Here is a 22,268-nt window from a genome sequence, read left to right as displayed (position 1 = left end):
AATGGAAAAAAAATTATTATTATTGACCAGGAAAACTTCCCGCTTTCAAATACTTCCATAGGATCGATAACATTTACTTCATAGTTAGACATGCCCTTGGCTTACCCTCTCATCCGAACAATGGCACCTCTAACATTGGAGAGCTCCTCAAGTACTACACTGGAATGTCATTTTAGATTATCAGCTCAGGTATCTACATGGAGCTTGAATGCACTACCACCTGACCCATACGCGAGAGTGCTTACTATTGTGACAAACTGATGGAGTCTAGTGTAAAAGGGTATACATGGAGTCACCTCTCCCTTCCATCAAAATAATAATAATCCTTGCATTTGATATAGCGCCTTATCCTGTCGTTGAGACATCTCAAAGCGCTTCACAGAATATACTGTAAAGTGAATCAACTGTTTTTTGGTTGAAACTCAACAGCCAACTGCACACAGCAGTGTCCCATAAATAGTCGTAGTCTAAGAAAATAACGCAGTTAATAGTGGAATTCCTCAACCTGATGCTGCAGTTTTGTATCCAGTAAAAACAAGTTTATTTAAGTTTTTAAGCCCAACAAAGCATCTGTGTGTACATGGTCACTTCATTGTATTAGCTGAATACTTCAATCATCCAGAACAAGGGCAGACAAAAATCTATTACAACACAATGAAGGCTTATAAATCAGTAGGCTATTAGGTTTCTCCAAACATTCTTTATACACAAAACCATGAATATATTGCTTGATAATTAAAGTACTTTTTATATAAATTGTCAAATTTATGAGTTTTTTTTAAAAATCAAAATTACCCAGAAAAACCTAACCTCGCTGACGTGGGTGCAACATTTTGCTTTGCCGCTGTAAGGCAGATATTGTCTTGGCAGTCATCTACAGATCTGCAGCAACCTGCTCTACCAGCATTCATCACTGTCAGACAGGGCCCACCTGTTCACGCATGATTGCAATAGCAGAACGTGGCCAGCACAAGAGAAGGACTGACCCAGAAAAACACTGAAGGATTACAATTAGCTTTTGTTGCTCAACAGATGAAGCACCAGCTCTTCATCTTCAACCAGAGAGAGGCCTGTGTCCAGTGGTTTATATTCCTCATCAGAGTAAATGCCGTCCTTTGTTCTCTTCTTCCTCTTCTGAGCCGTTAGCATCTCCTCACTTTCACCAATGCTGCTGCTGCTGTAATTTCTCTTCCGTTTGAGTTTCACCTCAGCTGGTCTGCTGCGTATATGCCAGAATGAGGGGTGGAGGGGAGAGAGGGAAGAAAATCAATAAGTGCTTAAGCGAGCAATCAATTATCATACTACAATGTGAATTTATTGTTTAATTTCAAAGGTGAATTTCAACCTACCAAAAGGGAACTATAGCTTGTGAGTGACACCGAGGAATAAACCAATAACAAAGCTTCAGTTATTGCCACCCTTGTGAAGAAACTTAATTATGTTGCTAATTTATTCCTACTTCCAGTTTATTGCAGCCAGACTGACTGTGAAATATTTCTTTCAATCCATTTTGTCCCACGCAAATTTACCGCAGTAATAAATTTGAAAAACACATATAGATTTACTATGCTTTCAGGAGCAAATGCACATGCAATCAAGATTCACAGCCAGTTAGCAAATTAATTTATGTGCGGCAAGGATATTCTGGCTGCATTAAATCAGCCTTTTATGCTATGTACATGTCAACTGCAAATGAACCTTAATATTTGTGTCCCTTTACAGTTATTTTCATCCACAACTGAAAAGATATGCAATGTATAACAATACACATTCAAATATGCAGCAATATAAACCCAGTTAAATCTTTCTCTGTGCAAAGGTTACTATAGAATAAAACATTGGTACTTTGAGATATTTTTATGAAAGGGCACTGCAGTTACTTTCATCTTTTGTGGCCCCACAAAAATAGTCACACCACTTTACATTAAACCTGTGAAGCGCTTTGTTAAAGATATATCAAATGTGAGGATCATCAACTTATTTTACTAAATACAGGGTGACCAAAAAGTGAAAGCTACCCTATTATGTTAAATAAATTCTCTAAGACTTATTAGACATTGTAATAGTATCACGACTTTTTGGTCACCCTGTATTTCCAGCAATAAATGATTTTGTTTTAGGACCAGGGGACTAATTTTAAATAGAATGTAAAACATTCAAATCCCTTTCCTTTAAGCTATTTTATAAATGCAGTCACACGCACACATTAAAGGACAGAAATATTGCAGCAGTAACAGCATATGCAGCCAAAACAAATTACAGCTGAACTCTGTGTATAAAAGTTGGTTAAATAATCCTTGCGTTTGATGTCTGGCCTTATCAAATCTCAAAGCACTTTACTGGATATTTACTGTAGGCACTGACAATGCAGCACTCCCCCAGCACAACACTGTTAAAAGAAACACTACAGGACAAAATATACAGATTTTAAACTTTTAAAGATCTGAGTCACGCACATTTCCTCATTTTGATTCAACGCAATCCACCCGATGACACACAAGCAACATTGTCAAAGGCAGCTATGAGATTGCGAAATATGTCATGCCTGGAACAGTGAGACAACTGATATTGGAGGTTGTATAAATATGGATTTAGGGTTTTTGTTTTTTAAATAAAGCTTGGCTAAGAACAGTGCCAATGATGGTGGGGATGCCTTCAGCGAGCAGCTATATAACCCAGCACAGTGCTCACAGAAACAAAATAAATCACTGAAACATGTCCTTAATCAGCTGCTTTGGTTTAAATTTTATTTCATTGTAACCCCACTCCTCTCTCTCTCTCTCTCTCTCTCTCACACACACAAAGAGGGTGGAAGTCAATATGGGGGGGAGGGGGGGTATATTGAATATTGAAATGTCCTTTCAGTTATAATTAACTCTTTGCGTAAAGCTCAGCACAATCAGCCTCTCTCATTACCACCAAAGCAATCCCTCTTCCCTGCTTTCCCTTAATTCCCCCTCAAACCTTGCAACAACCTTTTCCCTTTTAATTCACTGAATGTAGACACATTTGTCACCTTGCCAGCTGAAGCTGCTTTCTTCTAACCTGGCTGAATTGATTGTCTTTGTTGGCCCTGCAAGCAGATGAATAATTATTTTCAGCATGCACTTGGCTTGCAGAATGTTCGACTAAAAGTTGAGAACGTCCTTCAAAACAAAACTAGGTAAGTATCTGCTTCAATACAGACCTAGAGGATATATAGGTGCTGACTGAGATGAACAAATACTTGCGACGCAATCAATAATGTGTTGCTACAGCTACGTTTGTCTTTGAGACGGTCTATTCAAATCTGGAGTTAGAGTGAAGGGTGTCTGATCCATTAGATGTATTGTCTGTGGAGGGCAAATGCCTTCTCGTATTCAATGTTTTCTTCTGCTCCTTTATAAAGAGCAGGTGCAGGAGTTAAGCAAATGTTAAGCAAGATTTAAAGATTAAAGGCAAAGTTTTAAACAAAAACTAATTGAAAATAAAACTACAAGAGAATTCAATTATTAAAATTCAATATAAATGAAACATGTAAAACAGAAATAATTTTTAGATTATTTATTTGGGAGAATGCTCCCTTTCTTTCTGCTCCTTTGCCTAGTCCAGTGATTGTTTAAAATGATTGGATTCAGGCTACCTTTTAAAAAATATCTTGCTTATTGTATCTACTGCATAATGAGAAATCTGTGTGCAATGAACAACATGGGGAAAATATGTGGTAGATATTCAGCCAGTGCTTCTGGCTCTGGAATTTCCCCAAAACATTTAAATTCAGTGTTCAGATTTGAAGGTCCCTTGAATGTATTGTAGTGAAAATAAATGTAATCAAAAATGTTTTACAGGATTACGGCAATGCTATAATTTGTAGAACAGTTTTTGTTCCCTGTTTTTGTAACGCTCATTTTTATAAAACAAACGAGCAGTCTGTCTATTCTGGTGGCTTACGTGACCAAAAAGAATCCCACGGCATTATCTTGAAGGGCAACAATGAGGTGTGATTAGAAAGTGACGTCTTGGTCAATATTCGTTCCTGTTAAAATTCATTGAGATTAAATTTAGTTCATGTCATTGCTGATTGTTTGAATGTTTTTGGTATAGATAGCTGCTGCATTACCCTCTAGTGACCGTTATAAAAGCAAGAAGAGATGGTAGCTAGTGGTCAGACTTGCAAGAGACAGCATCCTTATGAAGTCAAAGAATGGGGATCATTGTCTCATCAAATGGCATCAAAGAGATCAAGGTCGAGTGATTCTGTCACTCCACTGTGAGAGGAAATAAGAGTGCGTGTAATCTGAAGCAAACGAAACGGATATTGTGTGGAATCAAAAGCAAAAGCTATGCTAGCTTTGGATCAAACGTGCAAGTCATTGATGTCATTGATGTGGGAAAGGAACAGTAAAGAGAGAGTAAATAGTCATGGGAAATTATAAATTGATAGAAAAAGAGTGAAAAAGCAAGTACAGCATATAAAGAAAGTGATAAATAACACCGAATAATAAAGCTTTGGTGGAAGAGCACAACAAGGCAACCATTTAAGCTGTGCAGAAATGCCTTCAGTGTCAAATAACTCATAGATGTCCAACTTGGTTGCAAGTGAGTCACCAAAATGTTCCAGAGATCCAGAGGTACATAACTTAGGGAATCAATGGATCAAATCTGAACTTTGAAGAGAACAATTTTAGAGTTGACAGCAGTACAGAAGAAAGGCTTTGGGTGGCAATTTGAATGGTAAGAGGGATTGGCTTCTTTAGAGACAGTTATTTAGTTTGAGAGTTTTAAGAGTTAAAAGTTATGAAAAAAACTTATTGATTTACCTAACTTTAAATATAGCTTCCGGACTACAACAACAACAAGATTTCATTTATAGAGCGCCTTTCAAGTCGGGAGGACGTCCCAAGGCACTGGACAGTTGGATCAGGACCCGAGCAGGGGGGAAATGGTGAGAGGAGGGAAGGGAGGGAGCGAGGAGGGGGTAGAGAGTCGAGAGGGGAGCTGAAGGCACGGTCAAAGAGAACTACTGTTGACATTATTGATGTGGGCATGGATATGGCTGACATGGGTACTTCCTCATCATTTTCTGGCTCAACTGTACTAATAAGATCATTCTCAGATCCTCTCCCGTCTCTCATTCACCTCCAATTACACTGCCCTACCAGCTCTTTCCTTTTCCTCCATTTCTTCACTGTATTACATTTAAAACTGATTGCATTACCTCCTATTCAAATTCCTTTCTTCCAGGACCTTGTACCACAGAATGTTCTTTTCTCCTACAATCTTGGAAATCACAGTCTCATTTTCTCTCCTGGTGATTTCAACCTTGATAATGTAGTACACAGTGGAGCTTTGGTTCTTCACCTCGCTAGTCAATTTTTAGAGAATTTAATAAGAATCCTTGTATTTGATATAGTGCCTTACCACGTCATCAAGGCGTCTCAAAGCGCTTCATAGAATATACTGTAGAGTGGAGTGACTGTGTATTTTGTGGGAGAGATGCAGAAGCCAATTACACGCAGCAATGTCCCACAAATGGCCATGGAGTGGGTGGCCAATTTTAGTTGGGGGATTGTTGGCCAGGACACCGGGAGGAACTCCCTTATCTTTTTGAATAGAGCCATGAGATCTTTATCATCTAGGCAGACGGTACCTTGGTTTAACGTCTCATCCGAAAGACAGCACCTCCGACAATGTAACACACCCCAGCAACTTACTGTGACCCATATGAAAGTAAGTTCTTCCAAACGTATTATCTTGTAATTAATCCATTTTTTTTCTTTTTCTTTTCCCCGTGAACCTGAAATCTTTCAAGCTTGAGCTTAATTATTGCTTGCAAATGCAGAATGTCTCTTTGTGCCCAACTTAAATCAATAAATCCAGCTGTACTCATCCCAATAACACTGTCTATAGTATTCAGTTTGTGCTGCAGTGGTTAAATGTAATCCAAAATCAAATATTTAACAAAGCCAAAGAAAAAAAGTATATTAGTTAAAATAAGTATATTCTAAACCATGAAAGTTCATGCAAATTTAGTAGGACACATATCAAAAGCAGCTTACTGCCACATGAAAAAAAATAGTGCTTTACTGCTTCCTGCAATGCTAATATTCTCGTGTCCCAATAGTCTAACTTACAGGAACTGAAAGGTGTTAAATAAGGTTAATAACAAAGGCCCTATAAAATAAGACTGATGGATTAGCTGTCTCAGCAATCTTGTGCACAAAGGTTAGTAACCACATGAAGTACATTATCTATAAACTGCATATATAAAGGCTGTTCACACTCCCCCCCAAGAACACTTGGTTGTTGGAATAAGGCACTTTAATTTAAATCGTATACAGAAAAACAGCAAAAAAACAGTAAAATGGTTATGTATTTACTGTATTTATAGCATCTCAAAGCACTTCACAACGATGGAGTTAGACACTGGGAAATGGAGAGGGCAAAGTGACCATAGGAGAAGATCACAGAGATAGGGAGATGTTACTTCATTAAAACAAAGTCAGTGTTTCAGGGAGGAGATAATAATAATCCTTGCATTTGATATACCATGTTATCATGCCTTCTACACATCTCAAAGGACTCACAGAATATGCTGTAAAATGAATTGACAGTATATTTTGTGGGCGAAATGCCTGGAATAAAAATCTGGAACCAGTTTATTGAAGAGTTCATATTTTGCAAATGTTACTTTTACTTAGGTACAGGGTACTTACCAAACGATTACCACATTTTCAATTGAAGTTAGTTCTATTTAGTTCAATTTTGTACTGTGGATTGGTATTTCCAGCAATTGTTACTATTCTCGTAACACTAGTTCATCATGAAGATAGGAACTGGTATAATAAGACTGACATAATTGACTAACACTGCTATTTTGTGCTGGACTCCATGTCTCAGTTATGACATCCGTCTCATCGCACTGAAACACAATTTTGAGGAAACTACATTAAATTATTAGCCATAGAAGACTTAACCTTTTATAGTTAGCAAACTCAGATTAAATTGACTGATGTAAACCATAGTAAACGCAGCACACATGGCTATCAAACCGTGCATACCACAAACATTTCAAATAGCTGTGTGCTTTGTACAATTCAAGTGAGAACAATCTACAAGTATTTACCATGAAATGTGCAACTTATTTTTTCTAGGCAAATCAAAGTAGGCAAAGCATGCTCCTGAATGACAGAAAGCAAGACAGAGATTTACATGAAAATACAATAACAGAGAGCATGAGGGATTTTAAGAATGAGCCACAAGTCAAGAAATACAGATTAAGATACTAAGAATTGAGTAGCACAGTATTTGTCTGAAAGCTGCAAAGACCAGATATGCAACACCATCATCTCCCATCCCACAAACCTTCAGCAATGGCAGGCACTTAATACACCAAAACATTGGAAGTTTGAAGCAATGCTTACTTTACTCTGAGGTAGACTTTTAACTCATTTCCAATTCAATTGCTTATGTGTTATTGTATTGAGTTTATGTTGAGAGTTGCAATCCACAGTGGCTTGTTTGCGTTCAACTGTTCAAGGCTTTCATGTGCTGTGCATTTTCACATAACCCTCTGTTCCTATTCCTCTCTGCGATATTACTTGATTGGCACTAAATCAGAGCTGTACACATATTTTCACATTTCGAGTTCCTCACATCAACTATGCAAAAATAATTGGAAGGAGCAAGGAGAGAAAAAGCTAGTCAACCCAAGCTATTGCTTTACTAAACCTATAGGGATTGTGACTTGAATTGCATTATAGCACATTTCATTGTACTTTAGAACCTAGGAGACACCCACTTTTTTAACCTACTAATATGCTGTACCATTTGTGAACAAAGACACAGAAACAGAAGGTCTCCCAAGTTGCTCAATGACTACATGTACCAATGACTCACACTATTCATCTCACCAGTCAAACTGAGTTTTTTTTAAAGTGTTGACCATATTTTAAGAGGCATTTTGTAGTAAGAGTGCCATAATGATTTGGATTTAAATGATACATTTGGATTTAAATGATACTGCACTTTGGGAACCAAAGTCTCTTTATAATCTGCCAAGCTTCAGTTATCATATACAATAAGACTACTTACTGCAAATGCACTTCTGACTATCTAAACAGAACTAAGGAAACCAGCATATAGCATATCTTTCTGCTTTACCAACCATTCAGTTGCAGTAAACATGCCAGCTGCTTTTTGTTCCTGGACTATGCATATCAGAAGGCATCAAAAGTTAAACATGTAGCACCATTATGCAATGCATTCAGGGACTCGTGTTTAGTACGTTTTCCAATACCATCGATACCAGTAATCTTGAATAAATAGCAATCAAACTGCTCAATTTCTGTGCAAACACAAAAGATTATTCCAGCCACCAGCTGAGAAAATGGGACTCTGTACATCTGTACAATATCTAAGTCATATCAATATCAAGGCCAAAAATATCTGATAAACAGGGCACAGTAGATAGATAACACTTTTGTCAGCCTACACTTCAAGAGCCAACCATAAATACTTCAAAATTAGAAGAATCTGTGTTGGAATCTTCACAACAAACAAGTGTTTTCTACTCAGAACCAAGATCTTAAGAGCCAATTAGCCTTCCAAATCCTGGCACATTTCTGTGTGCGCTCAAAGAAAAATAGATCGGAAATTGATGGCTCGGTGTCAAGCTCTGCCACAGTTATGTCTCTGAGACAAGACCCCACATGAAAGGTGCTATATAAATGCAAGTATTAGATAAATAAACACAGATACTATAGGGGTATGAGGAAAGTGCAAGTAAATGGGCAGGATTGCTCTGAAAAGAACCAGCAGACAAGATAGATTGAATCGTCTTCTTTTGTGCTGAAAGTTTCTACAGGTTCTTCCATCCCTCAGTTTTCAGAGAACTCTAATATCTTCTGTAATTAGTTAAGCAGAGTCTGTCTCTTTGGGGAGAGAACGTGCACTCCATTCCAGACAAAGAGAAATTTCCATGGATGAATGGCATGCAGATATGGATCTCTCAGTCTGGTTTGGATACACTTTAAGCATGGCGATGGGTTTTTTGCATCGCAGCTAGCTGAACAGAAAAAATCCCAATTGTGCTGTACCAGTAAAATGTCACGCTGCAATCTCTGGAAAAAAATGACTCTGGCTCAAAAACCTCAATATAAATCAGGTGGAGCAAGTTCCTTCCTCGTGGGGTTTGGGTTCATCAATGTCAACTTGGTGCCCGAGGAACAGGATTTTGACTGGTGTCAAACCCAATGCTTTGTATTCCAGATGGTCCTTAGCCATTTTTCCCCAAGGGAAAATGTTGCATGCTACGTGCACTTAATCATGAAGAAATAACCCTTCCAGTCAAAAGGACAAATTTGCGCAATGCAGATTCATCCTTTCATAGAATATTAGAGATATTAAAGCCAAGATTTTACACAGCCAAGCGAAACAAAGGTGAATCAGAAACAAATGCTTGAGCCCACAGGCCAAAAGCAGTTGCAATACAGTAATTCAAAGAAAAATGTTTTGCTTGAGGAAGCAGCTTAAATGGAGTAGAAATAGGAGAATCAAACTAAAGCATTTAGTATGGAGAGGCATATACAGATAGACTTGTAGAATGCACCAGGCACATGTAGGTAAAGGATCTTAAACTAATAATTTTATATGCAGGAAAAAAATATTCATCCCTTTTATGAAGCAGCTCATCTCATCAGAATTTAATTGTTGTAAAACGGTTATTGCGATGTAGCTTTTTTGTACAAAATTGCTAATGACATTCTGCTGCTGTAAAAATAGAACTGCAATCCCACATTTTCCAACCTCTTGCCTTGGAACTATTTCAGCCCATTAAAATTTCTCAGCATTGTAGCCTAAGTGTTTTGTACTCGAGGCAAGAGACAATTAAGCTAATAAGAATTTGCACATAGTTTAAAAATAAATCTCGAGAAAGCAATTTGTGGTTGGGAGTTTAAGAGAAATTAAGATGAGGTTTATCATTGGAAGGTAAAATTTACTCCATTGAAATGTGAAGCACTATTTTTTGAGATTTCTAGACCACACTAGGAGATGCAGTACAATTATCACCACAGCCATCAAGACATCAAGACATCACAAAGCGCTTCACAGAATATAATGTAAAGTGAATTGACTATATATTTTATAGGCAAAATGCGACAGCCAATTATGCACAGCAGCGTTCCACAAGTCGTGGATTGAGTGACCACATTTTTTTTAAGAGAATATTATTACCCCAAGAAAAGCGATCTGCCAATTGACTTAACATCCAGGTTCCTACTCACTGCTAAGTAAACAGAGGCTTGTGGAGTAAGCCTCTGTAGGGTTAATGTTCCAGACATCATCTACGTGTCTTGCTGCTTTTCAGATTTTACTTGTGGAGGGGTCACCTGATAAAGGTCCTTAAAACTATGAGGGGTTTTGATAAGAGTCAAATCAGAGAAATTATTTCCACAGATTGGTGACTCAGTGACTAGAGGCCATCAATTTAAGATAGCTGATGGGCAAAACAGAAGATTAGGAGAATTTTTTTCACCCACAAAGTAGTTAGGGTACGGAATGCCATGCTGAGAGCAATGGCTAAGCCAGATTCCCTTTCAAAAAGGAACTTGATAGATATCCAAACAGGAGTGAACTATATGGGTATGGAGAAAAGGGAAAGCAAATGGGACTGAAAGGATTGCTCTATAAAAGAGGCAGGACAGAAACGATGGGCCAAATGGCTGCCTTCTGCATTGTAAATTTCTATGGTTCTAAATTTTAGGTAAGTATGAATGGGAAATCACCCCATGTCAATATTTGCTAATTTTGAAAATGCCCATGAAAAAAAATCAAAGATTTTGAAAGGATTTTGAAAGAGCAATGATTTCCTGAAATCAAACTGCTTGGCATTCCATGGCAATGTTCCCAGTTTCAGGGGGATACTCCCACTTCTACAGGCACTAGACTAAATGGCTTTCATATGCTTGTAATGCATCTCCCACTTTGAATATGGTATAAACTACAATTTCCATGACAATCAACTGGGTCATTAAGTAGCACAGACAGAACAAGTCACAAAAACCTTCTATCATAATGGTAACTGACCTTATAAGAACAATATCCTACAAAAACTCAAGTGATTAATTAACCATGATGTAACCGTCAATCTGTTTGCAAGCATTAATAAAAAGTTTCAGGGGTGGATGGGTTCTAAATCTTGATGTAATTTTTCCATTCTTCCCAGAGGTCCTTGTTGGATAAACAACAACTTCATGAACTGCTCTCTGTACCTTCCACCTGCTCTTGACTTAAAAATGTGTTTATTCAGTAGAAATGTATTACTAGAATGCAAGAGAGCAAGATACTGAGTACTGAACATCCTCAATACACCATCAAGCACCACCATTTATTGGAAAACTAAACTTTGAAGCAAAGTTGGGGCAAAGGTTCTTCTTGTTCCATCTGCCATGTCACTGTTGACATCCAAATTGCACAACCATATGAATATCATTGAGCTTCAGTCCCAGAATATTCGACACTAAGAGTTTTAAGCTGGTTTTCAATCAGGCCTCTTGCTACACAATGAGAGTGGATCAAGTGGAAGCAATGACACCAATATAACTGATTGTGCAGTCCTGGTCTTTTCACCTCAAAATCCCATGGCTTTCTGAGGTTTGTTTTGTGCACATGTATAATGTATATGTGCAAAATGTTTGCCATTTTTCCAAACCGACTAAACCGCTAAATAACAGTAGCAGAGACTGGAAGCTCAGTCAGAGTGGAACAGGCATATGCTGCAGAACTAGTAAACCACCTCTTTTTCTAGAGGTCGGGCCTCCAGGTTTAGGAAAATAGGAACTGCAGGAAGCCAGTCAGGCCATGGCGTCTGTTTCACCAGCTTAGTAGATTTTGGCACTGCCTTGCTCCTCCCTACCTCTGTGACTTGCCAAATCTATAGCAACATGTCCACTCCCACTGTTCAGCGGGCTCCAGCATGCTTCATGTACCCCGCCCAGCCTACCCCACCATCGGTGGTTGGGCCTTCAGCTTCTCTGCCCCCACCCTTTGGAACTGTATTCCACAGTCCCTTTGATTCGCTCCCTTCCCTGCTTCCTTCAAGGACCGTCTCAAGACCCTGCTCTTCAAACGCACCTTCGATCACCCTCCTACCCCCACCCTCCCTGGCCTCCACTCTGGTCCGACATGTGTGATGGATAGAGAATTGGTTGGGAGAGAGGAGGCAGAGAGTTCATATAAAAATGTAATTTGTTATTGTTTGGCAGATCTTTTAATTCCAATTCATGTCCTTTTTCCATACCCAATTACAACTCTATTATCAAACTCTCTGCCTCTCTTTCAAACATCCTAAATTAAAACTGCTTCTGCAGCTTTTGGTGGTAGAATATTCACATTTTCACCACTCTCTGAAGAAGAAATGTTTCCTGTCCTCAGCTGTAAATGGCCGGGCTCTGATTTTAAGGCTATATTCAGGTCATTGATATGCAGGGTGAAAAGCGAGAACCCCAGCACCAATTCACTTGTAACTGCTCACCAATCAGAGAAAATCTCCTCTCTCCCAACAAATTCCCTATCCATCACACAGTTTTGGCTTTAATTCTATCTGTCTTAATTTTAGCTAATAGTGTTTCATGAGTTACTCTATCAATGTGGAGTCCTGTAGCTCAGTGGTTAGAGCACTCGCTTTGCAAGCGAGAGACCTGAGTTCAATTCCAGGCAGGGTGAAACCTTGGGCAAGTTTCCGTACTCCACACGCCTAATAATAATCCCTCCAAAACCAAAAAACAATAATAAATTGGTCATTTTCAATCTACGACTGTTTGTGGGACATAGCTGTGCGCAATTGGCTGCCGCGTTCACCCACAAATATACAGTCAATTCACTTTACAGTGTGTTCTGTGAAGCGCTTTGGGATGTCCTCCCGACGTGAAAAGCGCTATATCAAATGCAAGGATTATTATTATTATTATTATTAAATGCTTTCTGATCTCCCTTTATCCATAATCTTGGTGGTTCCGTCAGAGGACTTAGATTTGTGAGACACGATCAACTTTTCACAATCCTATGTTGAGTCTCCCTGATCTGTGCATATTTATCTAGATGCTCATTTATTCTGTCCCTGGATGATAGATTCTAGTAATTTGCCCACTACTGATCTTGAACTCACAGACTATTGAAGCTTACTTTCTCTCTTCCTTCCCTTCTTAAATAATGGCATTACATTTACTGCTTTCCAATCCTCCAGCATAATTCCCGGAACCATTGAACTTTGGAAAATAATTGCAACAGTAGTTGGGCTGAATGGTTTGTTTTTATGTCTATTAGTCTATTTAATTCTATGTAAAGCCTCTACAGATTCTTCCCTTATTTTGTTTAGTACTCTGGGGTGGAAACTGTGTGAGCTTAGAGATTTGTCTGGCTTCAGACTCCCTAATTAATTAATTCATTACTATTTTTCGGTCTATAATTAACTTTTTAAGATTCTTTTCTTCTTGAAACCTCTGGTACCTCAACCTCCTTTTCCAACTGAAGACTGAAGCAAAATATTTATTTAAAATTGCCTTGTCTTTATCCTCTACTGCAGTCACACTTGAATATGCCACCAATCTCTCTTTAAGCGCTCTGGGGCTGGTGCTGTATAAATTCAAGTTGTTGTTGTATTTCCTTTCTTCCTTCATCTCTTTGCGTCTTTATAAAATGTCCCAAGAAGAGAAGGGGTTTATATTCTTGCAGGAAAAACAATTAAACAAAAAAACAAAAGTTTAGACACCAACGTTATGAGGACACTGAATGTTGATAATTCAGAGTTTGTAAGTTATTATTTTGTTTCTCTGTATGATTTTACAGATTGTTTTAGATCCTCTGTAAATATGCAAAGGAATTCTAATTGAAACAGATTTTTTTAATTTTCCAATTCTTTTTTCAACATGGTTCAACCTGAAAGCAGCATCTGCTACGTGTATACTTGCAGATTAACATTACAGGCTCCAAGCAATTTATGGACTAATCCATCTAAATCGAGGAGAAAAAAAATGCTTAAATATCAATAAAGTATTTCATTAAAAAAAATGAAAAAAATGCTTTCACAGCTTGAGAAAAACACATTCAATTATTACATCAGCAATTCATCCCAAATGCTATGAAGCAAGGAGCTTTGCAATTATCAAGCTGTAATTAATGTCAGTGTGTACTTACACAAGCAGCAGACGAGCTTTCTGCAGTGCAAGCTAAGCACACCTTCAAAAGAACAGTGACAAGAAACCTCTTAGGACATGAAGGATAACAATATTGTGAGGCAGTGTTTACTGACATTCCCCTTTTATTTTAAGGTTTCTGATATTCTAACTATACTTTATTAGTAGCTGACCGCCTGCAGGGTTGTGTTTGGAAATATATATTTCGACAATCAAAAAACAATACTGGCAAATTACAAAAGAGGAAACAAAGAAAAAAGGAGCAGGCAAGAAGTACCCTGAAGCTACTGCTTTCAATTATAACCTTGCTGGGAAGACAAGCATTTCTAATGCAAAGTCAGAGTAATAAATCAAAGGAGCATTTACCAATCCAAGGCAGAAGCAAAATGGGTTTGCCTTTTACTTTCAGTCAAAGAACATATTATTCACTACAGCTAAATCAAGTCCACCTTATGTTCCTGAATTACAATTTCCGTTTAGAAAGACACTCCCTCCACTCTCTCAAAAACTCCCACCTTTGTTGAAGCTGCAAACGTATCCATTCATTGTGCTTAACAGTTATCACAGACATCCCTCAGTGTCTGTAACACAGTCACTTACAGCATACACCATGAATACTGTAATTTATAATTCGATATATTCCATTTCGTAGAATAACAAGTACAACGACATTTTAAATTTGGCCCCAGGTTGCTAGTCATTTTTCATTTTGTTTGCAACCTAGCCTCCTGAGTCATTGGGAAGCTAAAGACAACTATGAATAACAGACAAAAGTATAAAGTAGGAAATGTTCTATTTCTCCTGAAATTAACAACAACGTACATTTATAAAGCGCCCTTCACACGAGGTAGCGCTACGGAGCATTTGACATTGTCTGACGTCGAGCCAGGGGGAGAGGGAGGGAGGAGGTGACGTGACCATAAGCACGCTCGAAAAGGAAGGTCTTTAAGCGGTATATAAAGTAGGGAGGGAGGGAGGGAGGGGGCAAGGCGGACGGATTGAGTGAGAGTTCCAGAGATTCACGGCATAGTGGCTGAAAGCACAGCCACTGATGGAGTGGAGGGGATGAGGGACAAACAGGAGGCTGGAGCCAGCCGAGTGGAGGCAGCGGGTGGTGGAGTGGGGGTTAAGCAGGTCGGATAGGTAGGGAGATGTGAGGGTATCAAGGGCTCACAGCAGTGTCCTACAAATAGTCGTGGATTGAGTGACCAAAAATGTTTTATTTTTTAATTAATTAATTGTTTTTGGAGGGATTATTATCCACGGAAAAGCGATCCGCCAATCGGATAACTACAGGGTCCTCACTTACTTCTAGGTAAACAGAGGCATGTGGAATAAGGCAACTTGCCTAAGGTTTTGCCCTGAACATACCTCTTGCAGTTGGTTGTGAGGTAGGGACAGAGATGGCAATGTGATGGAAAAAAGCGGTTCTGGTCAGAGATCTGGGGTAGAAAGGAAAGCTGGGGATCGAACCGGATGCCTAACTTGCGCACAGGTTCAGTGAGTCTAAGGGAGAGCCCAATTAAATGGGCTGTGGTGTCTTCTCAGTTTCAAAATGCTGGTGATCTAACCCATTATCAGCATGTTAGAAATGTTTTCAAGGTAGTCGAGTTGCTTACCATGAGGGTTGATCGATTCCTGGTGTGAAATGAAAAGATAAGGGTCAAAAACAATTCTTGGTAAACTAACCTGCCATTTTCTTCAGCATCAGAAATGTTGTTGTCATCGGTTTCCTCTGAAGCTCGGTATTTATCAGGATCAGGAAGATCTCTAGGGTCAAATTCTTCCTCGCCTTCACTCTGATCCAAATAAGCGATGGGTTCCTCTTCACGCTCCTAAAATACCAAAACAAAAAGTCTTTAAGACGTATTGCTTGCCATCATAATTCCCGTCTTTTTTCACACAAAGGCATAGGAACTGAATCTTTACCTGTACTCTCGCTCACCAGGCTCCGTGACACCATCACTCCCACTCTCGCCCCTCTCCACTGGCTCCCCATCCCTCAGAGGATCAAATTCAAGATCCTCGTCCTCACTTTCAAGGCCATCCATGACCTTGCCCCCTCCTATCTCTCTGACTCCCTACCAATTTGCCCGCTCCCTCCTTTCAGCGGGCTCCGGTCTGCTACATGTCTCCTGCCCGATCTGCCCTACCATCGGTGGCCGGGCTTTCAGCCTCTCTGCCCCCACACTCTGGAACTCCATCCTATGGTCCCTTCGCCTCGCTTCCTCCCTTGCCTCCTTCAAGGCTGGTCTCAAGACCCTTCTCTTCAATCGTGCTTTAGGTCGTCCTCTCACCTCTTTGCCTTCCCTCACCCCTACACCCCCCCGCCCCCATGCTCGGGTCCCGACCCGACTGTTCATGGCTTTGGGATGTCCTCCCGATGTGAAAGGCACTCTATAAATGTAATTTTGTTGTTGTTACCTCTTTACCCAACTGCAGAATTAGGCTCACCACTTTAAAAATATCTCGCACTGTGGACGGTGCCCTCCCTGCCTTTCAACTATTCAGAAGTGACTGTCTTTTGCAATATGAGTTGACCATGGTTACAATGTTTGGAGAGATATACACATATCCCTGTGTTTCTCTCAACATATCTCTTTCAATAAAACTATAAATTAGGAAGTGGTTACACTGGCAGAGTGGCTATAAAGCTGAAAGAATAACACATAGTCAGGGAATACATAAAGGAGATGAATTTTAAGATTCGCCTTTCAAAAGTGGCATAGCTGACTTAAATATCCCTGTGGGAGATGAACAGCAAATCTGAAGCCTTGTTATTACTGCTTAAAAATAAAGAAACTTGCGTTCATCCAAAGAGGACATATGACGCTCAAAAGCCTGTGTGTGGATGAGAATAGAAAATCTGCAGAATGATGAATTGAGATGAAAGTTAGATGCGACATTGAAGAGCCTTTTTGGACATCCGGATATGGAGCAGGATCAACAGCCTACACACCTGTAGGCAGTTTGGTTTTCGATCCTCTATCTGTGTAAATGGAAACTCAGTGGCTAGAATCTGAATCTGAAACTATCTGGTTGATGTGATGTAAGGCTATTTTCCACGTCAGAAACATAGTCATGTTGTCACGCGCTTTTGTCAGCCGAGAATCTGACACGTGTCGAAACCCTTTGCCATGCATAAATCTACAATTTTGTCTGCTGAGAACTTACAGAAGCAGAGTTTCTGTTTGTCATTTCCAGAATGTAATGTGAGAGATGACACAATCTCCCTCCTTTACCCCCACCCCACACCCCAAATTTACCTACTTGTGATAGATGCATATACATGTGGGTTGCTTGAAGCTAATACATCAGGTGTGCATCGGGGAATTGAGGCAGTTATGTACACAATTACAAATCAAAACTGGTAGGATTCCGCCCCCTGCCCAGCTCAGAACAACTTGGCCATTTCAGAAACTTAATTCATTGTTTTGCAGGGTTATTAGGAGAACAATCTCACCCCACTCCCAAGTGACATACAAATCACTGCAAGTCCTATTGATGAGCTTCACAAATTGCCAATCATCAACAATATTTGTAATACATTGATAATGCTAGTATTTCAAACCCTAATAATTCCCAGCACAATTTATTTCCCAACTTTAAAAATATGAACATTTTCTTCTCCATCAGCCATGGGTAAAATGTTATTCAGTTCCCAATGCTTTATATTGTATACAACAGAAGTAAATTGGAAGAAATTTGAATTCTAATAGTTTCTGAAATATGTGTTTAAATTCTCAAAAAAAGCCGGGCCCATGATACATTTTTCAATTTGATTAAAGATATTCTTCTCGGATCCCAGGCTCTGATTAAATGGATCAGACAGAAATTTAAGAATAAATTTGTAACCGAACAGAACAAACCTGTCCAGCCATGTTGCGGCTTACCAATACGCAGCTAGCTTACTTAGCTATTATGGCTTTGCCTTGCTGGGTTGAATACATATCCCCTGTTTCCAGTCTGCCTTGGACTATTGTAGTTTAAACAGATATGTCTCAATGAAGGCACTTCAGCCCCATTTACGTCTTCTGAAGAAGATATTTTTAGATATTTAATTGACAGTTTTGAATCAAGGTTAGAAAACGGACAGAGAAGAGTAGGGAACAAAGGAAATAGAAAATGTACAATTTACATTTATATAGCAAGAAGATATCTCAAAGCATTTAACACTGCTGGCTGGGCACCTAAACTGTGGGGGCAGGGGGGGGGAGAGATGCCGAACAGGGTAGGGAAGGAAAGATGATAAAAAGCATGATCAAAGAGCAACGTCTCGAGCCAAACCATGAATGAGGTGATAAGAGGGATAGAGGGACAGGATGGAGCTCCAGAGAGTAGGGGCAGAAGGGGTAAGACCCACCTGCCAATAGTGGGGCAGAGACATAAGTCCTGTAGCTCAGTGGTTAGAGCACTCGCTTTGCAAGCGAGAGACCTGAGTTCAATTCCAGGCAGAGGGCGAAACCTTGGGCAAGTTTCCTTACTCCACACAGAGCCTAATAATAATCCCTCCAAAACCAAAAACAATAATAAATTGGTCATTTTCAATCTACGACTGTTTGTGGGACATTGCTGTGTGCAATTGGCTGCCGCGTTCGCCCACAAATATATAGTCAATTCACTTTACAGTGTGTTCTGTGAAGCGCTTTGGGACGTCCTCCCGACGTGAAAAGCGCTATATCAAATGCAAGGATTATTATTATTATTATTATAAAGCAGGCTGCTGAACGAAAGTAGTGCCCATGAAGGGAGGTTTGAAGGAAGTCAAGGAATTAGTTAGGGTGAGACCATGGAGAGATTTGAAGGTGAGAACAAGGATCTTCGATTAGATCCACTGGGAGATGAGAAGAAACCAAACAGAGATGGTGGTGATAGGCTCACGGAGCCCGGTGCAGGAAAGGACATGAGCTGCAGAAGTCTGGAATAGATGCGTTTCTTCGTTAAATTGCAGACCAGCACAGTAATCTAGGTGAACCGTCCTGCACTTTTTTGCAAGTAATTCTTTACAAACAAAGTCTCAGAATATGTTCAGTATTTATTTATAAAAAGCAGCATATAACACTGATATTGGTTCTCTAGTGTGTTCCCTGACAGGTTTGCAACAAAGATTTTTTTGGTAAGAAAATAATTTAAAAGCAAAGAAGGGTATCTACAGTGTTTGACATATAGGATTAAGAGCAATCTACTAGTTTACTAGGTTTCAGATTTGCAACAATTATTGCTCCACGAATATGAGAACTGTCACTCTGTGATCCATACACGCTTAATTCAGTCACAGATCAGTTTAATCACTTTCTCCAGCACATAATTGAGTGTTCATAAAATCTCATCACCACTGTGATGCACAGCACTAGATGAACTGCTCTGGGTGCGCCATTAATGCACTCAGTTCTGGATGAGAATTCTGTGTAATGAATGCCTTGCAGACTGAATACCTTTCAGGCCATCAAATAAAATGATTCATAACACTGATTTTCTAAGTTATAAAAATGGCCAGTTAAGGCATTAGAGTTAACACAAGAGGGAACCAGTTGCTTGCCTGTATATGCTTACTTTGTATTACATTTGGTTTTACATGAGGCATTTCAAGTCACAGAATGACAAAGCCTCAATGCTCAATCCAAACAAAGGGTCAAATTCAGATAACAGTCGGTTTAAAGACAGATACTACAAGTCGCCATTGAAGAGATCATAGCAGTACTTAAAGGTAGTGCTACAGAATTACATTTCTGCAGATGAAACTTTTACAGGCTTGGTGCCCAATGTTTTTTTTTAACTGTCCTTTGTTACAATGGGAACAGAGAACGTTCAGCGATCAAAATGTGAACTGAATTTATCTCAAACTGGAGTGGCTTTTTTTTTAAATACAAGAAACCTACATACCTGCATTCAGATTTGTCCTAGAGAATAACAGGCATTGAAAACAGGGAATAGAATTAATGCATTTTTTTTAATACTGATGAACTTAGGACATTTGGAAACTATCTCTGAGAGTGGACAAGTTCCACCGAATGTCTTGCTCAGCTCGGCACCTTTGCAGACAATATTAACACTACAGAATTGAGTACTTTCTCACAGAGAAGTCACAGTTCGGTTCTAATTCTGAGGTTGTAATTACGCGGGCAGAATCAATTGATGGTCTTTCACTGGATTGTAATTTAACAGAGACCATAGAAATTCAGAGAGCACAGAGATGGTGGATTCTACAGTGTGTCTTTGATACAGGAGTTGGAATAAAAAAAGTTACAGGTAGAAGTGATGTTACTTTGCCTCTTTAACTGCCAAACCAGGAACCAAAACATTTATCTTCAGAGCATAATTTGCTATTGCGTGGTAATTTTCAGAGAAGGAAAAGGTGGCCTTGAGGCATTTTTCTCCCCAATGACTTGTGTAAGTTATTATGTTAATATACACCACAGAATGTCGTGTAGCATATACAATGGGATTAGTAACACAACTGGTGTCTAACTAAAAGAATCAGACTTTATTCTCAAATGTGCTTTTTAAACTTTGCCTAATTGGCTTAGCAAAATGTAAAAAAAANTCACAACTTCAAATCATTTCCAGAGTTTCCCAAATATAACCATTTAAAGTGCTTCTTGCAAAATTTTCACCAATTACCTGTGTTTTAGGAATGATTCAAATCAAATCTGCTTGCAAAATATATTCGCCCACAAAATACACAGTCAATTCACTTTGTATTCAGTATATTCTGTAAAGCGTTTTGAGACGTCTCAACGACATAAGACACTATATCAAATGCAAGGAATATTGTTATTATATTCCCTCTACCCCTGCACTTGTAACAAGCATTTTAAATCAAGTGCTTTGACATTGCTGTCACCCAAGCTGATTTTTCACTGTCAGGCTCACAGGCACCATGGTACCATAAGTAATGTAGTGTGACATCAGTAGCTGAAAGAGTAAGTTATCTGCTCCAAAGGCGTTATAACTCTTGTTTAAGAATTCTGGCGAATGTTATATAAAGATTTGTCAAGAATAAAAACAAATAAATTTAAACTGTTTTTATCAGGTAGGTTCTGATCCAAAAATGTGTCCCTGGTTTAAAAAAAAGTTCAACATAAATTGATCTGTTGTGGCAAGGATTTTTTCAAAATAGTCGTGGACAATCAACACGTACACAGTGTTGTTATTTATTAAGTTTGTGGTTGGTGGTAAAAATGCACTTTTCTCCCAGTTAGTCCCAATTTTAATACTTCTTTCTTCAAATTTCTTTGCACTGAATACCATTCCCTTTGAGAGAACTGAGAGAATTGAGGCAGAGAGGACAGCTAGGCATTTAACTGCCAGGAATATGTTTGTGCACCTTGCTTATATTTCTAGAATTGATATTACATCCAACAAGACCTTGTCCTTTGATTCTCCGTGTGGAAGATTGTATCTCACCCTGCTATTGGTAAGGACACGATCTGGAAACCACTGCATGAGGAACAAAGGCTTATTCTTTAAAATCTCAATTTCCGACATGAAGTAAGCATTCACTCCATTGATATTTAACACCTGAATGAAACCTTCCAATACATTTTCGGAATGCAGCAGGGTTAGAGTAATTATACAGCTACCAATGTCAGAACAACAAATGCAAACCCAGCACACTATCTAATAGTTACCATGATATTGTAGTTGCTAAAATTGGCCACTAAATCATCGCTGGAATAATTTAAATATTACAAATAATAATAATAATTGTCATCAATCCATGACTGTTTGTAGGACACTGTTGTGCGCAATTGGCTGCCACGTTTCACCCTCAAAATACACAATCATTACACTTTACAGTATATCCTGTGAAGCACTTTGAGACGTCTAAACAACATGATAAAGAGCTAAATGCAAGATTATTATTATCAGCCTCAAACTTGTACCCAGCTTTTGCACTATAATGTTTACTCATTTTCTATTTGGTAGAGATAGTCTCATAAGGATTAAAATCGGATGCAAGACATTCAAATTTTAATTGAGTTTATTTAAATATATGTAAATACAACATGAATTCTAATTAATTAGAACCACAGGAATCCACAGTTAAACTTTTACACACCATTTTTAGCATTATGCTATGTCATTACCTGG

General features: G+C 38.9%; 1 protein-coding gene across 2 annotated transcripts in view; it reads right to left on the bottom strand.

Annotated features, from left to right (window-relative positions):
• Positions 1 to 517: 517 nt before the first annotated feature.
• Positions 518 to 22,268, bottom strand: part of ddx10 (DEAD (Asp-Glu-Ala-Asp) box polypeptide 10) — a 171,011-nt gene continuing 149,260 nt past the window's right edge. The window contains exons 17-18 of one of the 2 annotated variants that reach the window (XM_042334131.1): positions 15,864 to 16,009; positions 518 to 1,219 (exon numbers count right to left, since the gene is read on the bottom strand). In XM_042334131.1, the coding sequence (XP_042190065.1) occupies positions 1,012 to 1,219; positions 15,864 to 16,009 (354 nt within the window). In that variant the 3' untranslated portion in view covers positions 518 to 1,011. The remainder of the gene's footprint in view (positions 1,220 to 15,863; positions 16,010 to 22,268) is intronic. The other variant, XM_042334132.1, reaches the window with a different exon arrangement.

Source organism: Callorhinchus milii, unplaced genomic scaffold (genome assembly GCF_018977255.1).
Source record: "Callorhinchus milii isolate IMCB2004 unplaced genomic scaffold, IMCB_Cmil_1.0 Scaffold4, whole genome shotgun sequence".
Classification (NCBI taxonomy): Eukaryota; Metazoa; Chordata; class Chondrichthyes; order Chimaeriformes; family Callorhinchidae; genus Callorhinchus; species Callorhinchus milii.
This window is presented reverse-complemented; position numbering and strand designations above follow the sequence as displayed.